At 42.1% G+C, this 13,159-nt stretch overlaps 1 protein-coding gene across 1 annotated transcript in view; it reads right to left on the minus strand.

Moving 5' to 3' along the window:
* Positions 1-1,862, minus strand: part of TRHDE (thyrotropin releasing hormone degrading enzyme) — a 405,203-nt gene extending 403,341 nt beyond the window's left edge. Inside the window, exon 1 of the mRNA XM_060113303.1 lies at positions 949-1,862. Coding sequence (XP_059969286.1) covers positions 949-1,862 — 914 coding nt within the window. The remainder of the gene's footprint in view (positions 1-948) is intronic.
* Positions 1,863-13,159: the final 11,297 nt, after the last annotated feature.

A 13,159-nucleotide genomic window follows, 5' to 3' on the forward strand; every position in this document is an offset into this window, starting at 1 on the left:
TCACCACAAGTAGAGCTGCAGCTGAGATTTGAACCCAGTTCTGTTGGACTCTGAAGTCTAAGCTCTAAACAAGCGATGGAGAGTCCCATAGCCTCTCAAAAAAAAAAAAAAAAGAAGAAGAAGAAGAAACAGAATACTGCTCAAATCTAAAAAGCATCAAAGGCACTCACTAACAAGGCATTTGAGACTGACGGTTAGCTTTCCCCCTTTCACCGCTGGAGCCATTTCCAGAGGCAGTAACTCGTGAACAAACTGGAGTCACTCTGTGTTAGGAGAGAGCTGGCAGAACCGGCAAGAACATTTCTCGCTGGCAGTGACCATGGCAGCCGCCAGCACCACCACCAGCCCACCCCCGCACCCTTACTCTGTCATTGTGACTGGCTTTGACTGCCCCGAATCTCCACTTCCAGTTTTGTAAAACTTCATGGAGCCAGAGCCTATCCAATACTCTGCGCCTTCCAGAAACGGGCATGGTGGGGGAGGGGAGCATCTTGCCCTGCCTGCCCTGTCCTGACATCTAACCGGGATGCGCTGCTGCCCTGGCCTCTGGGGCTCACGAATTTTCCCTCGATGGTAACTAGGCAGGCTTTTGAGGTCACCCTGGCCCGACGTCGCTCAGACTACACACTACCCTTAAAAAAAAAAAAAAAAATTGCTGTGTGCCCCAGGCTGGCTAAGGAACTTTGACGGGGCAGGGGGTCCCAGCCTAGAGGAGGAGTGGCATTTGGCACTGGTGACTGAGTTTGTGGAGTTGGCCGCAGGGAGAGCCCAGGCACCTGGGAGACCCCGAGAGTTCTGGGTGATGGCCATACCTCACCTTCGCTTCCTTCCCCCATCCCTCGCTTCCCGGGTATCCGAAGCTAGCCCGGTCCCTGGGTGGCCGGCTGTCCGGCGGTTTCAAACAGCCTGGCTGGGTGGGGCGGCGCCGGGCACCGCCTCCCTCCGTACCTTCTCTCCCCGTGGAGCACGTAGGAGCTGCGGAAGAAGCCCAGGAGCTCGTTCTCGATCAAGGCGTTGTAGATGATCTTCAGATTGTAATTCCTCTGCGCGTCCAGGGTCCTATTCAGCACCACCACCAAGACCTGGGTTGGCGGGTAGAGGAAAAAGCCCGCCACCGGGACCGCCCCGGCTACCCGGTCCTCGGCCACCTGCACCTTCTCGACCGCCACACGGGAGGCGTGCAGCACGACGTAGCGAGTGGCGTTCCGGCACGCGATCTCCACGTTGACCTCCCCGGAGAAGGTGAAGTTCTCCATGAAGGCGGTGAGCATCAGATTGTAGTGCAGCGGCTTGAGGTGGCCCGACAGGCGCAGTTGAGTCCACGGCTGCCACTGCTCCCGCTCCTCTTCCGACGGCGGCCGGGCGGAAGGGGTCTCAGGGTTGGCCTCCCCGCCTGCCCCGGGCTGCGAGGAGTCTCCGCCAGCATGGTGGTTGCGCCGGGCCGAACCCGGAAGGCTTTCGTTGCCGCCGCGCGCTGGGAAGCCGGCGGGGCCGCCGTCGGCGCCGGGCGGTAACCTCGCCCCACACTCGTCGAAGCGCAAGCTGAGCAGCACTGCGAGCATGGTGACGGCGAGCAGCGCCACGATGGACACGGCGAAGGCCAGCACTAGCCGCCTGTGCACAGTGATGTGGCGCTCGGTGGTGCGGGGTCGTACCCCCATGGAGTCCGCCCACGGGTCCGAGAGGCCCCTGCCGCCGGCCCGCAGCGCGGCGTCGTTCTCCCCCATCGTGGCCGCGAAGGGTGAGCTGCTCTTCTTAGCCCCCGCCGCCGCCGCCTCCTCCTTCTTCTTCTTCCTCTTCTTTTTCTTCTTCTTCTTTTTCTTCTCCTCCTCTTGTTCCCCCCGCTCGCCGTCCAGGGCCATCACACCGCCCCCTGCTCCTCCCCCGCCCCCTCCGGCACCCCCCGCGGGCGGCCCACCCGGGCCACCGCCAGTTCAGGCATCAGAGAGCGCACGCGGGCGGAGGGCGCGACGCCAGCTGGGACCCTGGGGAGACTGGCCCGGCTTCTTTTAAGACGGGCTCTGGCCGTAGGCGACAGCAACCTCGGCGCCTCCCATCAGCCCCGCCTCTCTCCGGACACAGGCGGCGGAGGCGCGGGGCGGCGAGCTCTGGGACGCGCCCAACTTGGAAAGCGTCTCGCTCGCCCCAACGCGCGCTACTTCTCCGGCGGGCGCCGGGCTCAGGGGCACATGCTGCCCCCGCCCCTGTGCGCCTGCGGCTTCTAGCTCGCAGTCCCCTACGCAGAGCTTTCGCCTGGCTTTCCGCGGGAGCCTTTCCGCGGGAGCCTTCCCGCGGGTCCTCGGCTGGCAAGTACAGGGAGCGATGGAGAAGGAAGTTAGGGCTGCCGTTTTCTCTCCCCACTCCAGCGGCGGCGTTCAGTCCTCTGGGTGGGATGTGCTCGCAGCAGCAGTGGCGACGGCAGCAGCAGCGGAGGCGCCCGAGCCATGCACCCCGCAGGCGGGGACGAGAGGATGGCCGGGAGGAAGAGACCGGGGTGAACCAGCCCAGTGAAGTCCCAGGGCCGCAGAGCTGCGCCGGAAATCTGACCTGGAGAAGCCTTCTCCTCCAGCCTGGACACTTTAAGCAGAGGTGGCGGCATACAGCGTGAGGTTGCACAGCGGACAGCGAGCCTCGCTAGTTCCGACGTTGCTCTGACCTGCGGAGATGACAAGTGAGCAGGAAGTGTCCGGCCGGGCCATCCCCTTCAGGTAGATGAAGCTCCGGGTTTGCTATGTGTCCCCGTGGGGAGAACCTGAGTGCGTGTGTGCGAGTGAGTGTGCGTGTGTGCGCGCGTGTGTGCGTGAGCGTGTACACACAGGTTCCGGGTCTAGATTGCCAGAGCTACTCTGGCTGCATTCAGGGACTGAAACTCCCCGAGAAAGGCAAAGGAGCGAGCGAGAAAGCGCGAGGAGACTGGGAAGACGGGAGGGAGGGGAGCGGCTGAGCGGCAGAGGCAGGCGCTGGGAGATGAGAGAGCTTTTCTCCGCTCTGTCACACCAGACACACACAACCACAGAGCGGGTAGCTGAGCCGCGTGCAAGAAGTACCCTGTAAATCGTCAGCGCAACAAGCCCCGCAGTCACCCCTCTTGCGGACTCTTTAGCCCCACCGCGCTTCCCCGGAGGCATCGTTGGAGCCTTTGGCTATTGACGCCAAGAAGCAAAGGAAGATCCGGCTGGGGAGACGTAGCTGTCTCAGGTTTCACACCAAGCTCGCCAGAGGATTTGGAGGATTGTATGTAATTGAAATAAATTCTCCAAAGCCTGACTACGTATATTATACTGTGTGCTGTGTCCAGGTGTGCAGTATTAAAATAAGGGTTAGCAAGGAAACATTAGAAACCTCCGGAAGTCAAGGCTAAAGAAAAGAGACGAGTTTTTCCCATCGAAAAATTCCTGTTTTTAGATTGAGGAAATGATTAAAATCTAATACCTAAAGTGTAATATTCGGGACCACAAACTTGAGACTGAGAAAAGCTGAGGACATGAGCCCCATTACTTTAGAATGAGAACAGTGAACAAGTATATTCTGTGATTGGTCAGTTTTTCACTTCACCTAGCCACAATTACTTTTTTTTTTTTTTTGCTGTTTTCAGTGTTATCATGAAAATTGTTTAAACTTTTTTAGAACAGTTATCAATAGGAAGTGTCCACTGACAGCAGGATCATCAAAACAGATTCATATACCATTGGCTGGTTACGGATTCTTGTCTAAGTTTGTAGAAGCTTTAAATATAGTGCAGAGTATGTATGAGTATATGGGATATCCAGCCTATAGAATTTGGCTGAAGAACTCTAGTTGGAACAATATTCAGAAAACAGCCACTCCAAAGGTAACAGCTCACAGGCAGGAGTCTCTAGTTTTTAATGAAACAAAATGTGATGGGCTTCAGAGTCCATTTTTAAAAATGCAGAATAAAAAGAGAATGAAGTAATTCCTTTTTACACATTTCTTTCACGTCTTCAAATCCTGAAGGCATTAAAAGAAAATCATGTCCCTAATTATTTTCTTACAAAAAGGAATGTTTAATGCCACCGGCTTTGAAGTCCTGAAAATATACATTAAGGTATTGTGTTTGGCTTTAAAAGCATGACCAAAGAGCCCAAAATATGCATCAACTTCAGCCCGAAAACTACTGAAAACACAGCCCTATGTTCAGTGAAGCTCTTTACCATCTACCCCTAGATGGGATACATTCCCAATGCCATACATTCTAAATGTCCATTTGAATCATTTTTTCCCCCTATCTTTATTGGAGCGTAAATGCTTTACAATGTTGCGTTAGTTTCTGCTGTACAACAAAGTGAATCGGCTATATGTGTATCTGTATGTGTGTGTGTGTGTGTGTATATATATATATATATATATCCCCATATCTCCTCCCTCTTAAGCCTCCTTCCCACCCTCCCTATCCCATCCCTCTAGGTCATCACAAAGCAGCGAGTTGATCTCATTATGCTATGCAGCAGCTTCCCACTAGCCATCCATTTTACATTTGGTAGTGCACATATGTCAATGCTACTCTCTCACTTCATCCCAGCTTCCCCTTCCCCCTGTGCCCTCAAGTCTGTTCTCTACATCTGCGTCTTTTGGAGAAAAGGGAACCCTCCTGCACTGTTGGTGGGGATGTAAATTGATACAGCTATACAGCTATAGTTCTCTCACTATGGAGAACAGTATGGAGGTTCCTTAAAAAACTAAAAATAGAACTACCATATGACCCAGCAATCCCACTCCTGGGCATAAACCCTGAATCATTTTTTTTTTTTTTTCCTTTTGCGGTATGCGGGCCTCTCACTGTTGTGGCCTCCCCCGTCGCGGAGCACAGGCTCCGGACGCGCAGGCTCAGCGGCCATGGCTCACGGGCCCAGCCGCTCCGCGGCATATGGGATCCTCCCAGACCGGGGCACGAACCCGTATCCCCTGCATCGGCAGGCGGACTCTCAACCACTTGCGCCACCAGGGAGGCCCAACCCTGAATCATTTTTAAATGATGATAAAACAAAGTGCCAGGGTGTTTTTTTTTTTTTTTTTTTTTTTTCTTAAGCATGTTGTATGTGGGCCGTTAGCAACAGACCAAGGGAAATGCCACATTCTGTTCAAGTTACTTTTTTATGCTCTGTTTTTAAATCTCTGTGCTCTTGCTGCCCATATGTATCTGCCTGTATGAATTTTAAGAGTTGAGGAGTCGAGGTTTGTTAGTTTGTTTTCACAGAATCAGGAAACAATATAGGCAGGCAAAAAGAGCTGTGTGACTCTTAGCAGCTCACCAAACTTCTCTGACCTTAGGGTACTAATCCAGCAGTTCAGGATTATTGATCTAAAGTCCATGGATTCAACTCACTTGCATTATAAGAGGGATCTGGAACCAACCCCCAGAAGTCTGAGAACCAGTACCTAAATGAAGAGGTTACCCACTAAAGGATCTTTAAGACCTTTCTGTAAAATGATATTAGTCAAGAAAAGATTCAAAGAAGGCTTTTTCTGTTCTTCTTTGTATTTTATCCATGTACTTTTGAAAATTTCTACATGGCAACTCTCCAAAATTTCAGAATTAAAATATATTTACCAATTAGTAAAGTCTCTACCGTCTATGATTAAATTAGTGGATGGGTTATTTTTGAGACCTAAGTGGAGTGGACACAAGCTTATTAACCTGGAGTGAACACAACTTATTAAAACACTGATTCCCCTAAAATGCAACTTTAGCCAATAAACTCAATATCAAGGTCAAGTGGGTAAATATTTCTTCCTCTCATATCAATGTTAAAGAAGGGTCCCAGTGAGCTTTTCTTAATTTCTGAAAGTACATAACGTACCTCTAAGAAGCAAGTACTTTGGTATAATAACTTGTTAATTTTATTTTTTAGCAAATGTCTATTCTACCCTCCTCAAACCAAAACAAAAAAAAGGGAAAATTTCACATGGTGTACCTAACAAAAGTCTTAAAGAGATGATTCACTAGTATTCCTATAAAGAAGTTGCCTTCAGTGTGTAGACGATTAAATTGGAGAGACTCTGACTTGGTCAATGCTAGAGCCATGCAGGGGAGTAAGACTTTCCAAAGTGCTTGATGCTACTCTCAGAAACACGTTTATTATTGGGAGAATTTATGATTATTTCTTTAGCTAATAAATGTCTTTAAAGCCATTTTGTGGCCATATTTGATTTAGATGCTTGTAAAAGTGAAAAGAGTCTGAATGTTTAATATCCATAAAGCCAAACAGAAGTTACTAATTAAATCTACACCTAAGTCCTATGACTAATCAAACTGAACTATTTTCAGTGGATGTGCTGGCTTCAGAGGCTTTACTCTGATTGTTTACACTTGAACTGCTTTTTTTCTCTTCCCACTGGTTTGTAGCTAGAGACACAACTGAAGTGTCCTCTTATACTCAGCCCCTTCAAGTGTGATTAGCACTTCACTTTCAGAAACAGCTTGGCTCAAGAGAAAGAACTAGATACAAATCTGCCCTCACCTCCCAACATTATCCTAACCTACTTACCTGACTCAGTTTCTTGATGGGTTCATGTACAGAAGTTAAATAGACTAGGTAACCTCTGAGATCTCTTCCAGTTCTCAAATTCTGTAAAAGAAATTCCAAAGCTAATACAACAGTCTCTTTATGCTCTCAGGGATTTTAAATTAATATTCTCCATTGAGAAGCCAAAAAAAATCAATTCAAAACTCGAAGTTTAATGGGTAAAGAGACTTTGTAAAAATACCCTGTACTAGCAAAAGCATATGGAGAAAAGAAAACAGCCCCTGCTACTCTGGCAGGGGAAACAGGACTGATCTATTTTATGAGAGGGAAGTGTCCCTGAAGACCCCACACAATCGGAGACCAATGCTGACAGTGAATGGTGGGAATCTCTGTTCACCAGCTAAAGTGGTACTGCCCTGTGACACTAAAAGCAGTTCGAAATTTGAGATGGTAATAACTTGATGAAATTTTTAATTTGGGGAAACTCACAATATTGCATACTTCTAATACTTTATAATACATAATTTCAAAATTTCATACCATTTGACCACTGCATCTGTTGACATTGTTACAGAGTAACATTAAGAAATACCCTTCTAGGGCTTCCCTGGTGGCGCAGTGGTTGAGAGTCCTCCTGCCGATGCAGGGGACACGGGTTTGTGCCCCCGTCCGGGAAGATCCCACATGCCGCGGTGCGGCTGGGCCCGTGAGCCATGGCCGCTGGGCCTGCGCGTCCGGAGCCTGTGCTCCGCAACGGGAGAGGCCGCAACAGTGAGAGGCCCGCGTACCGAAAAAAAAAAAAAAAAAGAAATACCCTTCTAGATAGAACCTTCCTCAAGATCTTAATGATGTAAAGAGGAGGACTGTTTAAAATTAGCCATAATTGAGACAGTGCAATTCCATAATGTCTACAGTTTGCTAACTACAATTAATACCTTGATTTAACTGTTAGTTATCTGACTTCTGTTTATTTAAAAAGATTAATCTGAATTGATATCATATCTAAATGTGATTATGTCTTCTTTCCTCACATAAAAATCTGTGAAATTATAAAGTTGTTTTAAAGGGAAAACATTCCCTAACCTATTAATGTATTACTACATGTTATTAGGCCTAGTAAAGTCTCATAATCATGCTAAAACAGAACAAGTATTACAACATAAAAAGGGCCTCTCTAGATGGCAAATATAAGGAAAAGCATAATTAAATATCCATAGTACTATTCCCAGTTCTATAATTAAATGTTATATCCAGAGAGGAGAGAATTAGGATCTCAAAAAAGTTGTATTGTTATTTGGGGGTTCTAATGTTAGGTTAAAACTCTTCGGTGTTCACTGTGGGCTTTTTGGTTTATGATCTCAGTAAGAAAGCTTCATAAAAAGGCAAAGAATGCATGATGGAAATGTTTACAGTTTATTCATGAAACCTACAAACATAACATAAACCAAATCCTAAAATCAGAATAGAAACTGGGTAACTTTCCAGAGATGTTTCTGTTGAACTAGTCAATCTGTCTAGTAGCTCAAGAAATAGAAATAGTATATACACCCAATATAGTTTTTGCCATGCATTTAAGTTGTTCAAATCCATGTTTCTAGATATATATGGCAGGAAGAAAATAATAATAATAACAACAACAGTAACTAAAATTTTTCAAGGGCTTACCTTGCACCAAGTATTTGTCTAAGCACTTTATGTCATCTTATTTAATCATGAAAATAACCCCATCAGGTCAATGCTGTTATTTCCCCCATTTGACAAATGAGGAAGCATAGGCTCAGAGAGATGAAATACCCTGTCCAAAGTCATTTAATTAGTAGAGCCAGAATTCCAGACTCCATCATCTGTACACTTAACCATTATGCCATAGTACTTCCTGAAAGGTAAACCAGATGTAAACTATCCAACTGCATAATTGATATTTGCTGCATAAATTATGAAGTCAGTTCCAGGCAGAGTGCTGGAGGTATAGCACTGAATCAAACAGTTGTGGTTCCCCCCATCATTGGAGGGTACAGTGCCTGGCACATAAGTGCTATGTGAGTGTTTATTAGATGAAATGTACAGAGAAATGTATAGAGAAATTAGATGAAATGTGTAGAGAAAAGGTAGTATAACCCTGAGCAGAATAATATAATTTTATAAAGTAATGATAGAAAGAAAAAAGGAGAGCATTATTCATCCTTGATTGAGAACGAAGTAGTTGAGGTTGACTGTAGTTTATTTTCATTCTGCAGAACAAGCAGTTTATATGCCTTAGAAATCTTACGTCTTGAAGGCATTAATAAATGTATCTTTGACCCAGGCTTATGTGACAATTCAAACTTGCATGATTAGAATAGTGCCTCACCTCTTTCAAACCATGAAAAGTATCTGCTTCAAATGTACACTTATATAGTTACTAAAGTCACATAAAGACATAAAGTATCCTGCTCTATTTCTTCCATATGTATCTTCTAATCCAATTTTTTCCCCTTTTCCACTCATTTATTCACCTTCTTCCATTTAATAATAAAACATATTACCTCTTAAAACCTGCATTACTAAACATACACAAATAGACATTAGTTTGATATATAAATGTGTACAGCTCTTTAAGTGAGGTAATTACATAGTGTATTATATACCACAAAGGTGCTAAGAGACTAGATCTTAAATGTTCTCACAAGATAAACTAATTATGTGATGTGACAGAGCTGTTAGCTAATGCTACAGTGGTAATCATATTACGATATATAAATGTATCAAATCAACACACTGTACACCTTAAACATACAATGTTATGTGTCAATTAAATCTCCATTTAAGAATGAAATAAAAATAAAATTAATTCATTAAATGAGGTAATTACAATAGTTTTTTAAAATTTGAGTGGCAAATGATCATTGTAAATGGGTTGATAAAGAAATAAAGATAAATAGGGTGAAGTTTTTCTCTTTTAGATAATGAAATGTCACTAATCTTGAGGTCATGTACCTGTACATGAGTTTTTGAAAGCTGATCTTGACCTACAGTATTTTTTATTTTTAATAATATAAAATATGTAATATATAGTTTTAATAGTCATTATTCTAGTCAAAGATGCACTCATTTCTGAGTAAGAAGTACATCTTAGAAAATATTTCACGAGCTATATAGTATGTATATTACACAATAATTGTAAAAATTAAAATTGCATTGTTTTTCAACTCATTGAATTCCTACTTTGAAACCAAGGGGAAAAAACAACCCACATCATAGTATTTCCTTTTAAGTTTTAGGCCTGTGCATGAATAACATTATCTCTTAATCATGAACTGAAGAATAGCCTCTTCTGGGATCCATACCTCCTTCTTGCTCATAACCAGAAGTGCTTGCTAGAGAAGACCCAGTTCTTTCCACCACATGGCACTACAACTAAGGATCCTCCATGCCTCTTTACTTTTTGCATTGTATACTAAGGCTACACCAATGCCATACCATTTTTTTCTTTCTCTGTACATGGTTTTCTGAGGACATTTCCCCATTCACATCCAGGAAGTATTCTCCAGGTGCCTCGAAAGTTAGGTGAAATATGTATTTGGGGATCTAGGAATTATTTTTGGAATTCGAACAATTAGACTTTCGCTAAAATGCCTTATTCTTGGTGGTTTAAAAAAATTATTTATATGCTATTACTACAAAAACAAGCATACCTCAGAGATACTGCAGTTTCGCTTCCAGACTACCGAAAAAGAGCAAATATCACAATATAGCAAATCACACAAATTTTTTGGTCTCCCAGTGCATATAAAACTTATGTTTACACTCAACTGTAGTATATTAAGTGTGCAATAGCATTATGTCTACAAAAATACATACTTTAAAAATATTTTATCGCTAAAAATTGCTAACCATCATCTGAGCCTTCAGTGAGTCGTAATTTTTTGCAGCAGTAACATCAAATATCACTGATCACAGATCACCATAAAAATATCATAATAATGAAAAAGTTTGAAATATTGTGAGAATTAGCAAAATGTGACACAGAGGCACAAAATAAGCAAATGCTTTTGGAAACATGGCACCGATAGACTCAGGGTTGCCACAAACCTTCAATTTGTAAAAACGCAGTATCTGTGAAGCACAATAAAAGAAGGTATGCTTGTTAAAAGTCTAAATATATCATTTTACTATAAATATTATAGTGTTAAATCAGTCTTTTTTAACACTTATGTTAAGTGCTAGGCACTATACAAAACATTTTAAAAATGGTCATAATTTATAACCATACAATTGTTGTGAAGTCTGAATCTGGAAAAAAAAATTCCCTACAAAAGAACTACACAAAAATATTCAAACTACTAAGTTTTTTGAAAATATAATTGGCTGCTTGATTAAATGAAACTTTTTTTTACTCCAAAACAGTCTGTAGGAAAAAAGCAACGAATGTGAATAGGAATGTTTTGAGTTACTAGCGTATTACAATTTGGATGATCATGTCATGAAATAGGTTTAATTCTCATAATAGAATTGATTTACTATAGAAGTTGCTTGTGATCTTCATTTTGTCACTTTTCTCTTTAGTGCCACCTTGTGGGTTAGCCAGTAACAATAAATATACAGTATAGGGTTTTGAGTTTGGGTTTTTTTTTTCTTTTCCTCTACTGTGTCAAAGCTGGTCTTAGAAAGTAGTGTGGTAAAACTCAGATGTGAAGCAATTTCTTTGTCAGAGAAGCAACCACTTCGCTAGAAGATATTTGCCGTAATTCTGCAATTGGCCATTCCAGACACCAGAACTGTTTCTCAGAGATTGGAAATATTGGCGTCTACACAAAAGTCGATGTTCATTTACAGGATAATCACCAAACTTATCTTGGATAACGTAAGTGGCAAGCTCTGACTTGTGATTTTTTCCATAAGAAAAATGTTTTCTTAACTCAGTATCATCATTTCTACAATAGTGTCCTATGAGAATTGATTCTAGGTGACTTGAAACACTGTTTAATCCTGTTTTAAAAAAACCTCACATATCTGATTTAGTCTTGTTTGCAGCTTACTTCTAATACCAGATTGAATTTGCATTGAGTTACCTTATTCAGTTCATTTTTTAATTATGATGCTGCAGTTATAAGGAACTAAGGAAGAAGTCAGTATAGTACGTCGAAAGCTTTCTTTTATTAGAGACACACAGGAAACGTGTTATATATTCCCTAACACTCTCCATATATTGGAGATGCTATAAAAAGCTTTTGAATAGCTAAACAAAAAAGAATAGTTTCTCCTCTTTAAAACACCTAAACATGTTAGAATTTATTGCTAAGTTTTTTTGTGGTATGATGAAAAAATAAATCTCTAAATTGCATTTATGGTGTCATTTCAGAGCAAGTGAAAATCATGTACAGTCTGGTCACTTTCAAAGTGTAAATGTCCGTATCTGAACTCTTCCTTCCCTATTAGGACTAGAAGGTTGTACCATGTGTTATTCAAAGAGTAATTTTCCTTGGATGTGTAATAAGGCCTCAGCTCAGATTTGACCTCTAACCTGAATGTTATAAGCTATCAGTTATCTATGATGGAAGCACACCAACAACAACAAAAAAAAATTTAAGTGTTGTTATAGGCTTGCTAAAATCTTAGTATAGAAGCAAAGCAGCCAAACGCTATCAGTAAGCAAGGCTGAGAAAACCTTAGAATTCAGCTCCCTAGTCATTTTTAACTTGAACAAGTCTTATGCATTGTCTCTAAAAGTAATAAGTTGTGTTTTCCAATTCAGGAAATGCATTTTAATTATTAATTTTTGTACCCTTTGATATTTGAATTTCTCCATGACATATTCTGATACATATTTAGTTTCCAGTGGATTTGGTACAGGAGCAAAAGTTGCCTTAGAATGACAACATTCAATCTATAGTCCATTTAAACTTTTTTTTTTTCCATTTAACCTTTGCATGGCTACCATTGAACAAGTCAGTGTTCTTAGAGTTTAACCAAAACAAACAAACAAACAAACAAAAAAACCAAAAACCCTAGCTAAAGGACTTTCTAATCTGGGGACCACGAAAACTTGCAACCATTTTTCCACTTAAGCTTCAGCTTCAGCTTGTTAATAATAAAGGTGTGTCTTCCTTCAGTTTAAGTTGAATAAACTGCTGTATAGTGCCATCCACAAGATTCCTTGGATACACGTGCTACTGTTGTCAAGGTAGGGGCTGCACTATATTTAAGTAAGTGGTACCTCCATTTGCCACACAGTTTTAACTCCAGGGATGAATTTTAGCCTCTCTTCATTTTTATTGTATTCATTTTAAATAGATGGGTTTTTTACAACAAGTTACAAAGCAGCAAAACACATTTCATATCTTCTCTGTTACAGATTCCAAATTAAGCAGATCCTAATTAATTGGGTTATATTATGTAACAACAGCCTTTCACTTTAATGTCAAAGGGCTTTTGTGATCTCTATTCACTTCCTCTTGAAGTAAGACTGAGCAAAATATTTTCTTGACATTTCTGAGAATTTCATTTTCAGTTTCAAAGGATCATTTATTCCTTTAATCTTCCAATGTGAAAAAGTAATGAATATTTACTTTTTTTAGTCTCATTTTTAGAGGCGCTAACATTCAACTAGGTAAACTTAATAAGTGATAGCTATTAATGTTCTCTTTTGTCTTCTAGACAGAAAATCAAAGCTATTTAAAATAAAGGATGTGTTT

The sequence above is a fragment of the Mesoplodon densirostris genome, chromosome 11, assembly GCF_025265405.1.
Source record: "Mesoplodon densirostris isolate mMesDen1 chromosome 11, mMesDen1 primary haplotype, whole genome shotgun sequence".
NCBI lineage: Eukaryota > Metazoa > Chordata > Mammalia > Artiodactyla > Ziphiidae > Mesoplodon > Mesoplodon densirostris.